At 34.4% G+C, this 12,958-nt stretch overlaps 1 protein-coding gene across 2 annotated transcripts in view; it reads left to right on the top strand.

The window, feature by feature from the left end:
• The window catches only part of UBA6 (ubiquitin like modifier activating enzyme 6), an 87,167-nt gene that overhangs the window by 28,898 nt on the left and 45,311 nt on the right, over positions 1-12,958 (top strand). For both annotated transcript variants that reach the window (XM_032151881.2, XM_032151888.2), the window contains exons 8-13: positions 2,294-2,416; positions 4,207-4,330; positions 7,604-7,707; positions 9,754-9,816; positions 10,484-10,560; positions 11,449-11,515. In XM_032151881.2, coding sequence (XP_032007772.1) covers positions 2,294-2,416; positions 4,207-4,330; positions 7,604-7,707; positions 9,754-9,816; positions 10,484-10,560; positions 11,449-11,515 — 558 coding nt within the window. The remainder of the gene's footprint in view (positions 1-2,293; positions 2,417-4,206; positions 4,331-7,603; positions 7,708-9,753; positions 9,817-10,483; positions 10,561-11,448; positions 11,516-12,958) is intronic.

The following is a 12,958-nucleotide window of genomic DNA, read 5'->3' as shown; positions in this document are numbered from 1 at the left end:
CTTCGAAGACATTTGAGTTTTTAGGCCTGTGAGTTTTAATCCGTTTTATATTTTTAAAGGATCACTATGGCTTGCTGTATGGAGAGAAGACTATAATTGTAGTTTTCAAACTATGGTCCAGGGACACTAAGAATCCATCAGACCCTTTCAGTGGTTCCGCACAGTCGAACTTTTTATTTTCATATTACTAAGATGTTATTTGCCTTTTTCATTCTGATTATCTTAGGAGGCGGAGTGGAGTTTTCCAGAGTCTATATGATGTGTGGTGATATCCTTGCTCTGACAATGGAATATGTATATTCTTGTGATTTAAATTTCTCTCAGTTTTAATTTCTAACACAGTAAATATTGATAGGTGTAACTTACATAAAAGCTCTTTGGGTCCTCAGTAATCTGTAAGACTATGAAGCAGTCATGAAAGATAACCAAAAGAAATAGAATTGTTGGATTGTAAGAGTAGAGTAGAGGCAGCTAGACTAGTTAGCAGTTACTGCAGTAGTTCAGCTGAGAGATGCTGGTATCTTGGACAAAAGAGTTGGGAATAGAGATAGTCAGAAGTCATTGAATTTGAGATATCTTTTGTTTAAAAAAAAAAGGGTGGGGTGGGGTGGGGGCCTAACAACTTGTAGATAGATGAATGTGGGTTGTGAAGGAAAGTGACTGATCAAGAATTACTCATAGATTTTTAAATCTGCAGCATAATTAGGTGCACAGTGACGTTGGAAAGAGGTTTAGATGGGGGCCGGGCGCGGTGGCTCACGCTTTTAATCCCAGCACTTTGGGAGGCTGAGGTGGGCGGATCATGAGGTCAGGAGATCGAGACCACGGTGAAACACCGTCTCTACTAAAAAATACAAAAACTAGCCGGGCGTGGTGGCGGGCGCCTGTAGTCCCAGCTACTCGGAGAGGCTGAGGCAGGAGAATGGCGTGAACCCGGGAGGCGGAGCTTGCAGTGAGCCGAGATTGCGCCACTGCACTCCAGCCTGGGAGACAGAGTGAGACTCTGTCTCAAAAAAAAAAAAGAGGTTTAGATGGGAAAAATCAGTTTTTTTGCTCGTGATTGAATTCATTACTAACCTCATCTCCTTTGTTTTGGGGGTTGTTCCACTGGAAAAAGGAAAAAGCTACTTGTTTCTTTGAGTTAGGCACTAAGCCAAAATCATAATTTATGATGTAGGCGTGTTGAAAATTTCTGGATTGTTGTATTTACATAGCATATTTATGCTCTAGAGCATTCGTGTTGTGGTTTACAATTTAAGCATGTGATTAAGACAGAATAGCCAGTGAACTTACAATAGGGCACAGCAGTATTACAAAATAACTACACAAGGTTATAAATTAAAATCTTTGTTTACGTAATTTATATGTTCTTTAGAGTTAAACTTTAAAAAAAGGCTTCTAAGTTTCTGCCCGGTTTTATGTCTTGTAAAAAAAAAAATGCTGTATGTACCCATTTTGATCAGTAAAGTCAATATATGATCAAGTAGGAGGTGGTCTTCTGTTACCCATATCACTACTTCATGTAATTGAGATTATAAATTATTTTAATATGTTCTTATACCATAATATCGATATACTTAATTATGTTAGAAAAATATTATTTTATGCAAGATTGGGTGCATTACAGAATAAGGATTTCTCTTTATTAGCAGTAGCTCTAAAAATAGCTTTAAGCCCAAAAATAATTTCTTTACAAATTCTCAGAATGGAGACAATGCATGTGTTAGAAAAATTGCTTTTAATAAAACATTTATGATTTGTTTAAGAACTTAATGTTTTACCTTTCATGGCTTTGATTTGTGATGTCAGTTTTTCAGCCTTTTTTTCTGTAGACTCTGCTCTCAGCTTTTAGCTCTATTCTATTTTCCATTAACTCTGCTGCTTTTGGTAAATGAGCACTTCATTCCTCTTTCCTGTAACAACAAGTAAGAATTCACTGCTGGACTATTAAGCCAAAGTATCTATTTCTTTTATGTTGTGCTTGAATTTTGTGACAAGCACAAAATTTTAAAGTCACAGAATTTTTGTTATTTAAAAATCATGAAATTTATAAAGATGATATGCTGATATTCTAATTTTGTTATACTGGACATCAGTTTACTAAAAGTACGAAAATCTTTGGTTCCTAAACCAGTCTGCATCAGTTTATCCTGTTTATGATTTACTTTGTATTCTATAGGTTCTATAAGGTATACTTAATTATAAATGAAATTGGTATGAAATGGCCTAAGATAGTAGAGTTTTTTTTTTTCTTTATATAAATAAGATTGAACTTGTTTTTGCCATTTTACAGTTTATCAGTGCAGATGTACATGGAATTTGGTCACGGTTATTTTGTGATTTCGGTGATGAATTTGAAGTTTTAGATACAACAGGAGAAGAACCAAAAGAAATTTTCATTTCAAACATAACGCAAGTATGATTATATTAATGAACTTTAAAAATAAATTTTATTGAAGTTGATGTGAATGCTGTTTTCAAAAAGGCAGTATCAGCAAAGTATTACAGTGTGCAAAATTTGTTTTACAGTGTTTTAAGATAATGAGGTAATATGTAGCTAATTTCTTGACTGCATTATATTAAAACTGGAATATTATTGTTAAAAATATTCTGGATTTTCTCTAACAAATAATACTTGATAGGGCCAGGCATGGTGGCTCACGCCTACAATCCCAGCACTTTTGGAGGCTGACAGGGGTGGATCACTTTAGCTCAGGAGTTTGAGACCAACCTGGGCAACATGGTGAAACCCCATGTCTACCAAAAATACAAAAAATTAACCGGGCCTGGTGGTGTGTGGTCCCAGCTACTAAGGAGGCTGAGATGGGAGGATGACTTGAACCCGGGAGGCGGAAGTTGCAGTGAGCCAAGATCACACTACTGCCCTCCAGCCTGGGTGACAGAATGAGACCACATCTCAAAAATAAAGAAAGAAAAATAATAATAATACTTGATAGAGCAACATTGGCTTGTCATAAATTTTAATTTTAATTTTATTCTGTTACCTCCTGTGGGTCATGAATTGTGATTCAGTGTTTACTGAATTGTTTATTGTGTTAGATAGTGGATGCACTAAGTATGTTGTAAGTCACCTAGCCTAATACTCTAAAAAGGGACACTTAAATCATATTAGAGAAAAGCATTTCTAATTTGTTTTATTTCTAAAGCATTATTTAGAAGGTGTAGAAAGTTTTGATTAACCTTCAAATTCAAAAGTCTGAATTTTCTAACTGCACTCTTGATCATGCATAAGCTCAATTTTTTATTCCATAAAAGAACCAGAGAAATCATTATGTTCCCCTTTTAATATTATTTTACCTAAATAATTTACTTTATTTGTACTCTTTGTAATCAACTTGCATTGAAGTCCAAAAGAAGACAAAATAAGGGAATGATAATATACTTTAACATAATAGTATTTGTAATTTGTACTTCTGTCTTTACACTTTATTTTTAAACCCAGTGTAATCTCATGGTGATAGACACCCAGTACTGTCTCTGTCATGCGTTTTAAGAAAAATTTATCGAAAAGTCAATCTATATATCTTTCTGCTTACAGAGTGATTATTAGTCTACCTGAATTATTCTTTCGGGCATATTAACACTTAACCTTTTACCTTCTCTAGTAGATTTTAGTTTGTCCCTGAGAAAAACACAGAGAATAAATTCCAAAATATGGTATGGATTCTTATTGCATTGGTGTTATCTTTTATTGAATACTATAGGAAATATAGCTGATAAGCTACACAATATTTCTTTAAAGTGTTGAGCAAGCTGTAAACTACCAGATTCCCATCTTTAAAATTTCTATCCTCCTTCTTTACTATTCTTTGATCTTCAATGTTAGGCTTTTATCATTTATGCCCATGGTTTTTTCTCACATTTAAAACTATTAGATAACTTGGAATGTTTTTTACAAGTTACATGAATTTTTGAATCTATTAAATATTTGATACTTTCTGTGGAATTTTTGAACATCTCCTACCAAACATAGAAATCATATTTTCAGCATTCATTTAAAAAATAGTAATAATTTGATTGCTATTTTGTGATAGCTTTTTAAAGGCTTGCTTTTACTAACAGAAGAATAGCTTAGAATTTCAGTTTTGAGAATTTTATGGTAACTTTGTTATTTTTGCTTAAGATTTGAATTTGTACACAAAGAATACATGAACTTCTTTTTTAATAGATTACTCCTATTTTTAGGCAAATCCTGGCATTGTTACTTGCCTTGAAAATCATCCTCACAAACTGGAGACAGGACAGTTCCTAACATTTCGAGAAATTAATGGAATGACAAGTTTAAATGGATCTATACAACAAATAACGGGTAAGTCAATGTGTTTTATTAATTCATTTATACTTATTCAGCAAATTGATAGTTCAGACACTATACTTAGTGTTGGGAACAGAACGCCAACTCAGAGAGACATGATCTAAAGCCCTTGGCCTCAAAATATTCGATCCAAGTGATCATTGTTAAACACTGATGATATTAAGAGAGTATACTCATTCTGGGGACACCGAACTTAGCAAGGAAACCTACCCAGTTTGGGGACAGTAGCAGTGGGACAAGGTGTCTTGATTGAAATGTGAAGGTTGCATTGGCTTAGGAAGGAATTGAAGAAAGATTATTTATGCATAGACAAACAGAAAAGGCGCAGATGCAAGACAGAACTAAAGGAACTACAAGAAATTTAATACAGCAGGGCTGGCAGGGAGAATTAAGCTCACAAATCTTAAGATATTTAGGAGGAAACTTGATCACATACTATAGGTGTGTGAAGATTTCTACATGGTCAGTCAACATATTCACTTTAAGGAATGCAAGAAAGGGAGAAGGTTTTGGAGATAAGATAAAGAGTATAGTTTAGCTTTGTAAAATGAGGTGGCAATGAAGTATTTAAAGGAAGATGTCTAGATGTTGGTTGGGATATATGTTCTTGTTCAGTGGCTTGAATAAAAGGGATGAATGTCGTGTCTGCAGGCAAGTTTGTAGGTTTGTTCGCAAGAAGTTGAAGGAGTCTGTTTTTTTCATTGGACTAATGTGAAATCATTGCCAAAAGGAAATGAAAGGTGCCAAAACCAGGAGGAAAGTAGACATTCTTAAAAATGGAAAGATGTCAGGCATCACATAGGGCCCATTTGAAGTTTAATATAATGAATTTATAGCAGCGTTAATCTGAGTAGTTTGTATTTTTCCTTCAGCCATGTTTAAAAGAGTCAAAGACAGTACTGGACAACCCGTAACTATATGGCATGCTTACACCTATTTAGGGGAAATTGATTCAGTTTTATCTTTAGGGCATTTGAAAATATAACTGTGTATTTAGTTTATAGACAGTAAATAGAACTACTTTTTTTTAACGATGGCAAAATATGTCCTCAGGAGAGGGAAAAATCATTTCTTGTTACAAACTTCATAGATAACTTTGAATCTGTATTTAAGTATTTTTGGTAACAAAACTATTTGATTTTGTTTGCCAGCTACATCTAATTATTTTAAATACAAGTTCAGATCATGGATATTAAAGAATATGTATGTTTTTATTAAAATTAATCATTTAGGATTATTACTTGTAATTTTAGCGTGCATGTTATATAACAAAACTGTTGGATTTTGTTTCCTGACTACATCTAATTATTTTAAATACAGGTTCAGATCATAGATATTATCAAAGATAACTTTTTTATTAAAATTAATCATTTAGGATTATTATTTGTAATTTTGGGGTCCATGTTGTGGTGAATTGTGGGGGTGGTTCAGATTATGAGGCTGCTTGTATAAAGAGGAGCCACTGCATGTCAAGAAATGAAGAGAAAGAAAACCTACACTTTGTGCCAAAAATTCTTTGGAGGGAGAGATGAATAAGTTTAAACAGAGTGGCTGTTATGAAACTTTTTTTCCTTAACATTTATAAATTGCTACTTACTGGGCTAAAGTAATATTCTGCTAGCATGAAAAAATGTTGTTTTGTTTTTTTTTGTTTTTTCGTTTGTTTTTTGCTTTTTTTTTTTTGAGATAGCATCTTGCTCTGTTGCCCAGGCTAAAGTGCAGCAACATGATCATGGCTCACTACAGCCTCAGCCTCCTGGGCCCAAGTGATCCTCCCACCTCAGCCTCCCAAGTAGCTGGGACCACGGGTGTGTGCCACCACACCTGGCTAACTTTTTTATTTTTGTAGAGACAAGATCTCTCTATTTTGCTCAGGCTGGTCTCAAACCCCAGGGCTCAAGTGATCCTCTCACCTTGGCTGCCCACAGTGTTGGGATTACAGGTATGAAGATAAAAAAACCTCATGACCAGCCAAAAAACATTGTTAAATAGCTAAAATAATACATACTTATTCTAGATATATATGTATGTGTATATGTTTAAATAGGGTTAAAAATGAATCCTACTTCAGACTTCCTTTCCTCTCCAGAGGTAACAGCAGCTAAGTTTGGTGTTCACTCTGCTGACCATTCTGTCTACTTTATATATTTACTATATATACACATACATAGTATATATTACATATTATATAGTATATATGCCTGTATTATATAATATATTAAGTAAAGGGGGGGCTTACTTGGTTTTTTTAACTTAATGTTTTGAATAAGCAAATGGTTCAGAAATGAGAAACATTTTCTTTTATAGCTACCTAATATGTCATAATATAGATGAAAATGTCACCGGACCATGTTTTTTGTTTTTAAGAAATGAGGGTTTCACTGTGTTATCCAGGCTGGAGTACAGTGGCTATTCACAGGTGCAGTTTAGCACACTACAGCCTCCTGGGTTCAAGTGATCCTGCTGCCTTGGCCTCCTGAATAGATGGGACTGTAAGCACATGCCACCATGCCCAGACAGAGCATAATATTTTCCTGGTTTGCCATTTATCTTTTGATGTTGCTTATGATGGGTTTTTGTCATGAGGTTTTCTTTTTTATGTTTTTATAGTCAAATTTTAAATATTTTCTTTTATGGTTTTTATTTAGTGTTACTTAGAAAAGCCTTCCTACTACATGATTTTAAAGGAATTTTTCTCCCATGCTTTTATCTAAGAAATTATTAGTGTCTTTTTTGAAACTTAAAACTTTTATCCATTTGCAATAGGTATTTTCCCAGATGTCTTTTTTCTTTATAAGATTTATTGAATAATCTTATCTTTTCCTTACTGATTGAGGTGCCACCTTGATTTTGTCCTTTGTATACTTGAGACTGTATCTGAATTCTCTAATCTTTTCCAGTTGTCTGTTTATTAACCAGTACCATATTACATTATTATGATAGGTAGTTATTATTATATTATTGAGGCGTTATGATATATTTTAATATCTAATAATGAGTAGCCCTCATTATTCTTTTTCTGTAAATTTCCTTGGTTATTTTTAAGTCCTGGAGTTTCACGTTGGAAAAAATACTCTGTCTAGTTTCCCACACTCCTCCCAGCTCTTCATTAAAAAACAAACAAACAAAAAAAACAACAAACAAAAACACTATGCTGGAATTCTTTAATTTTGTAAATTAGGGATGATTAACATTTTATGACAATAAGAGTTGAAATTTAAATATCTATATCCCTGTGTAATGATTTTTAAATTTTTTTTCTTCTAGTGATATCGCCATTTTCTTTTAGTATTGGTGACACTACAGAACTGGAACCATATTTACATGGAGGCATAGCTGTCCAAGTTAAGACTCCTAAAACAGTTTTCTTTGTAAGTATTTTTTTTTCTGCTTAAAAAATATTTCTTTACAGAAAAAGAAAGGCAGAAGAGACAATGAAATAACTACTCAGTTAACCAAACAGGTTAAATGTGGAGCAGAATTTGTTTTTATTTTTATTTTTTCGTTTGTACCCGCTTTGAGGGAAATGGAATTAATCTAATGAAATAAATGAATAAAATGGATATTAACAAAAAACCTACACATCTTTTATAGCCAGAATACCATATACATATAGTTGAGCTAAATGGGTATACCTGAAAGGAACTATACTTTTGTGAATTATCAAAGAGTTTATCATACTTACTACAATTTACTTTCTTTTTTTTTTTTTTTTTTTTTTTAATTATACTTTAGGTTTTAGGGTACATGTGCACAATGTGCAGGTTTGTTACATACGTATCCATGTGCCATGTTGATTTCCTGCACCCATTAGCTCGTCGTTTAGCATTAGGTATATCTCCTAATGCTGTCCCCACCCCCCCCACCCCCCACCCCACAACAGTACCCGGAATGTGATGTTCCCCTTCCTGTGTCCATGAGTTCTCATTGTTCAATTCCCACCTATGAGTGAGAACATGTGGTGTTTGGTTTTTTGTCCTTGCGATAGTTTACTGAGAATGATGTTTTCCAGTTTCATCCACGTCCCTACAAAGGACACGAACTCATCATTTTTTATGGCTGCATAGTATTCCATGGTGTATATGTGCCACATTTTCTTAATCCAGTCTATTGTTGTTGGACATTTGGGTTGGTTCCAAGTCTTTGCTATTGTGAATAGTGCCGCAATAAACATACGTGTGCATGTGTCTTTATAGCAGCATGATTTATACTCCTTTGGGTATATACCCAGTAATGGGATGGCTGGGTCAAATGGTATTTCTAGTTCTAGATCCCTGAGGAATCGCCACACTGACTTCCACAATGGTTGAACTAGTTTACAGTCCCACCAACAGCGTAAAAGTGTTCCTGTTTCTCCACATCCTCTCCAGCACCTGTTGTTTCCTGATTTTTTAATGATGGCCATTCTAACTGGTGTGAGATGGTATCTCACTGTGGTTTTGATTTGCATTTCTCTGATGGCCAGTGATGATGAGCATTTCTTCATGTGTTTTCTGGCTGCATAAATGTCTTCTAAGACAAGAAATAAAACTAATGTTTTTCAACATTTAGCAAGAGTTGTTTTGCTTTATTATTATTTAATTTTCTAAAATGAAGATATTCAAATTGTTAATCCTGGTTTTTAAAATTTAATTTAATTTTATAAATTTCAAAAAACAGTATATATGTTGGAAATGTAAAATAATTTCTAAAAATGGCTGGCATTGAAAGGAAAATGTAAATAGCTGAATATAGAGAATGTAGTGTCAGGGAACTAAGGGATCTTGTGCTACTAAAATCCTTGGGCTTCTTCTCAGGATAAGCTAGCACATCTCTGTTTTTTCTTACAAGTTCTCAAGGTTTTAACGTAATTGCCTTTTCTTTTCCAGAACTATTAACAACTCCAGCTGTTTACAAGGCTTTGTTCAACCCAAAGTTAGAATTTAAAAAAAAATTAAAATAGTATATCTAGTCAGGTGTGCTCCTGCATATCTCTTTGTGCTTTGTCTCCAATTTTTAATTGGATATGTCTCAATTTTAGATTGGGTGGGTGTTTGGGGTTTTATTTAGGGGGAGTTTCGTTTGTTTTACATTTGTGTTCTTCACACAGAATTTAATAAGTCTTGATAACCTGGTATTATAAAAATATGGTAGCTTTTAGATTAAAATAATAAATTTTTTAAAGTATGCAAATGTTTTTACTAATTGTTCCCAAATTTATTATGTGGAGCAGGTTTTATTGCATTTAACTTTTTTTTAAAGTATGGTCATAAGAGTGGTAGCTAGTTTATATTTCAGTTAAAACATATCAGCCCAACCCTACTTATTTCAGACCCTTGGGAGAGTTCCCTAGTTTTTAGCGCATTGACATAAAACAGTATATTTTGTCAAATAATCACTCACTTACTCTGAAGTAATGATTTTTTCTTTCCTATCAGGAATCACTGGAGAGGCAGATAAAGCATCCAAAGTGCCTTATTGTGGATTTTAGCAAACCTGAGGTAAATAAACACTTCGCAGGTTTGAGAGAGGCAGCAGAATCAGAGATGAGAATTAGCGAGTGATTATAATGTTAAAATGGAATAACCATGTAGGTATCTTGCTGTCAGGCCTTATAATGTGAGTATAATAAAGGTTATACTCACATATCTAAAGTTGACTTCCAAGGATTAAAAATGTGAATTTGTATCATAGAAAAAAATGTTAAAGTAATAAGAAAAAGTTTCACTTTTATAATGATTTGCCAACTTTGATAATTAAAAGACGATTTCAATAACTTGTACAAAGATGATCTTATTAAAAGATTTTCTGAATCATACCATTTTATATAATACATGTTTCTTAGCAAAAAAACCTTGAGTATGTATTCTATTTTTTTTTAAATGGATGTAATTTTGTAGCAGGAAATGTCATAAGGAAGGAACTAACAGTTCCAAATTTGTAAATTTTAATAAGGAAAGGGGATTAAATCATTTACCTTCATGGCCTTCAGGTTAGGTCATTTAACTTCTAACCTTCAAGTTTCTTATTTGTTAAATAGAGTTAATAATAGTATTAAGCTAATGTGTTTATTATGATGGTTACATAATGTTTTAAAAGTATTTAGCCAAGTGCCTGGGACACACAAGCACTCAGTAAATGTTGGCCAATTTTTAATGTTCTCAATAGGCACCTTTAGAGATTCACACGGCTATGCTTGCCTTGGACCAGTTTCAGGAGAAATACAGTCGCAAGCCAAATGTTGGGTAATGTTTTAAGTTTAAAAATAAGCATTTTCCTTTTTATAAAAGTAGGAGTTCAGAAATTGTAATTTAAAAAGTAACCATGCCCTTTGTAATTGCAATACCAATAGATACACCAAGCTGTGCAAACATTTATTATGACTTTCTGGTCCTTTTCCTGGTGGGAGTGGAGAAACTGGTTTATAAAGTGGAATCATACTAAATGTGAATTTTTCCACTGTGAAGCCTTTAAAAATTAAAGCTTCTTAAAACAACAACAAAAAATTCTGAGAATTACTGAATTATTAACCCATAGTAATTTTTTTTTTTAACTTTATACCGTTAAGTCAGAGTACTATTGCAGAAGGTTTTTGCATTTTATATTTGGGATTAAATCTTGGGGTTGGGTGTTGTGGCTCATGCCTATGATCCCAGGACTTTGGGAGGCTGAAGCGGGTGGATCACTTGAGGCCAGGAGTTCCAGGCCAGCCTGGCCAACATGGCGAAACCCTGTCTCTGCTAAAAATACAGAAATTACTAGGCGTGGTGGCGCATGCTGGTAATCCCAGCTCCTTGTGAGGCTGAGGCATGAGAATCGCTTGAACCAGGAGGCAGACAGTGCAATGAGCCAAGATTGCACCACTGCTCTCCAGCCTGGGTGACAGAGTGAGACTCTGTCTCAGAAAAGAAAAAGAAAAAAAGACTAAGCTTATTTATATACTGATATAAGTGTGATTTCGAAGTAATGTATTTATAAGCCAATCATCTTTTAATCAGTAAAACATTTTGTGCTACCTGTTGGCAAAAATCCCACATTCTTTTATATATTTCCTAAATTTTAATTTTGAGTATGTCCTACTGTTTATGGCCATTGAGAAAATTAAAGTTAGGGTGTTCTGTTTTGAGTTGTAGATGCCAACAAGATTCAGAAGAACTGTTGAAACTAGCAACATCTATAAGTGAAACCTTGGAAGAGAAGGTGACTATTGAAATTTATGGCTGTCTGAATATTTGTTTGTTAATACATAAGTGTTCTATATATTAGTATTTTCTTATCCTTCACATCCAGCTTTGCTACTCTGTGACAGTAGACAACTTTTTTCAGTTTGTTCTGTTTTAATTTATAAATCTCTAAAATAGAGTTAACCTATCTTCGTAGGGTTATTGTGAACATTAAATTATTTAATTTTCTAAAGTACTTAGAAATGCCATGTGACGTATAGTAATTAATATTTGCTGCTGCTATTTTTTTAACTGTTACTATTATTCTTTATTATTCTGTTATGATTTACTTGATTTGTTAACCCACTTAAACTTATATATGTTAGCTTTCTTATATAAGTCCTCTGTTTTATATATTATACATTCGTATCTCTTTATCACATTTCACACATCAGATTTAGATTTAAAGGTGTCACCTAGAAAATGGTTTTTTTGTGTGTGTTATGATGCCAGTGCCTGCTCGTCAACAGTTTTATTTAAGCAGCTATAAACATGGTGATGTTTGTACAATTATTTGAAGATTCTATTATTTTTGTTCTTATTTTATAAAAATGAGAGGGAAGTGTATTAGTCCATTCTCACACTGCTGTGAAGAAATCCTGAGACAGGTTATTTATAAAGGAAAGTGGTTTAATTGACTCACAGTTCCTCATGGTTGGGGAGGCCTCAGGAAACTTACAATCATGGCAGGAGACAAAGGAGAAGCAGGCACCCCTTCACAGGGTGGCAGGACAGAGTGAGTACAAGCAGGGGAACTGCCAGGTTCTTATAAAACCATCAGATCTCATGAGACTCACTCACTATCACTCGCTGATTACCTCCACGTGGTCCTGCCCCTGACATGTGGGGATTATGGGGATAACAAATCAAGATGAGATTTTGGGTGGGGACACAGCCAAAATGTATCATTTCATCCCTAGTCCCCCCTGAATCTCATGTGCTCACATTTCAAAACACAATCACACCTTTCCAACAGTCCCCCAGAGTCTTAGCTCATTCCAGGATTAATCCAAAAGTCCAAGTCCAAAGTCTTATCTGAGCAAGGCAAGTCCCTTCTACCTATGAGCCTGTAAAATCAGAAGCAAGTTAGTTACTTCCTAGATACAGTGAGGGTACAGACATTAGATAAATGCTCCCATTCCAAATGGGAGAAATTGGACAAAACAAAGGGACTTCAGGCCCCATGCACCGTCAAATCCCATAGGGCAATCATTAAACCTTAAGGTTCCAAAATGATCTTCTTTGACTCCATGTCTCACATCTAGGTCATGCTGATGCAAGAGGTGGGTTCCCATGGTCTTGGGCAGCTTCACCCTGTGGCTATGCAAGGTACAGCCCCCCCTTCCGGCTGCTTTCACGAATTGGCATTGAGTGTTGCAGTTTTTCCAGATTCATGGTCCAAGCTTTCGTTGGATCTACA

The sequence above is a fragment of the Hylobates moloch genome, unplaced genomic scaffold (assembly GCF_009828535.3).
Source record: "Hylobates moloch isolate HMO894 unplaced genomic scaffold, HMol_V3 SCAFFOLD_2, whole genome shotgun sequence".
In the NCBI taxonomy this organism is placed as follows: domain Eukaryota; kingdom Metazoa; phylum Chordata; class Mammalia; order Primates; family Hylobatidae; genus Hylobates; species Hylobates moloch.
Note: the sequence above shows the minus strand (reverse complement) of the source record. Positions and strands in the feature narration are given on the sequence as shown.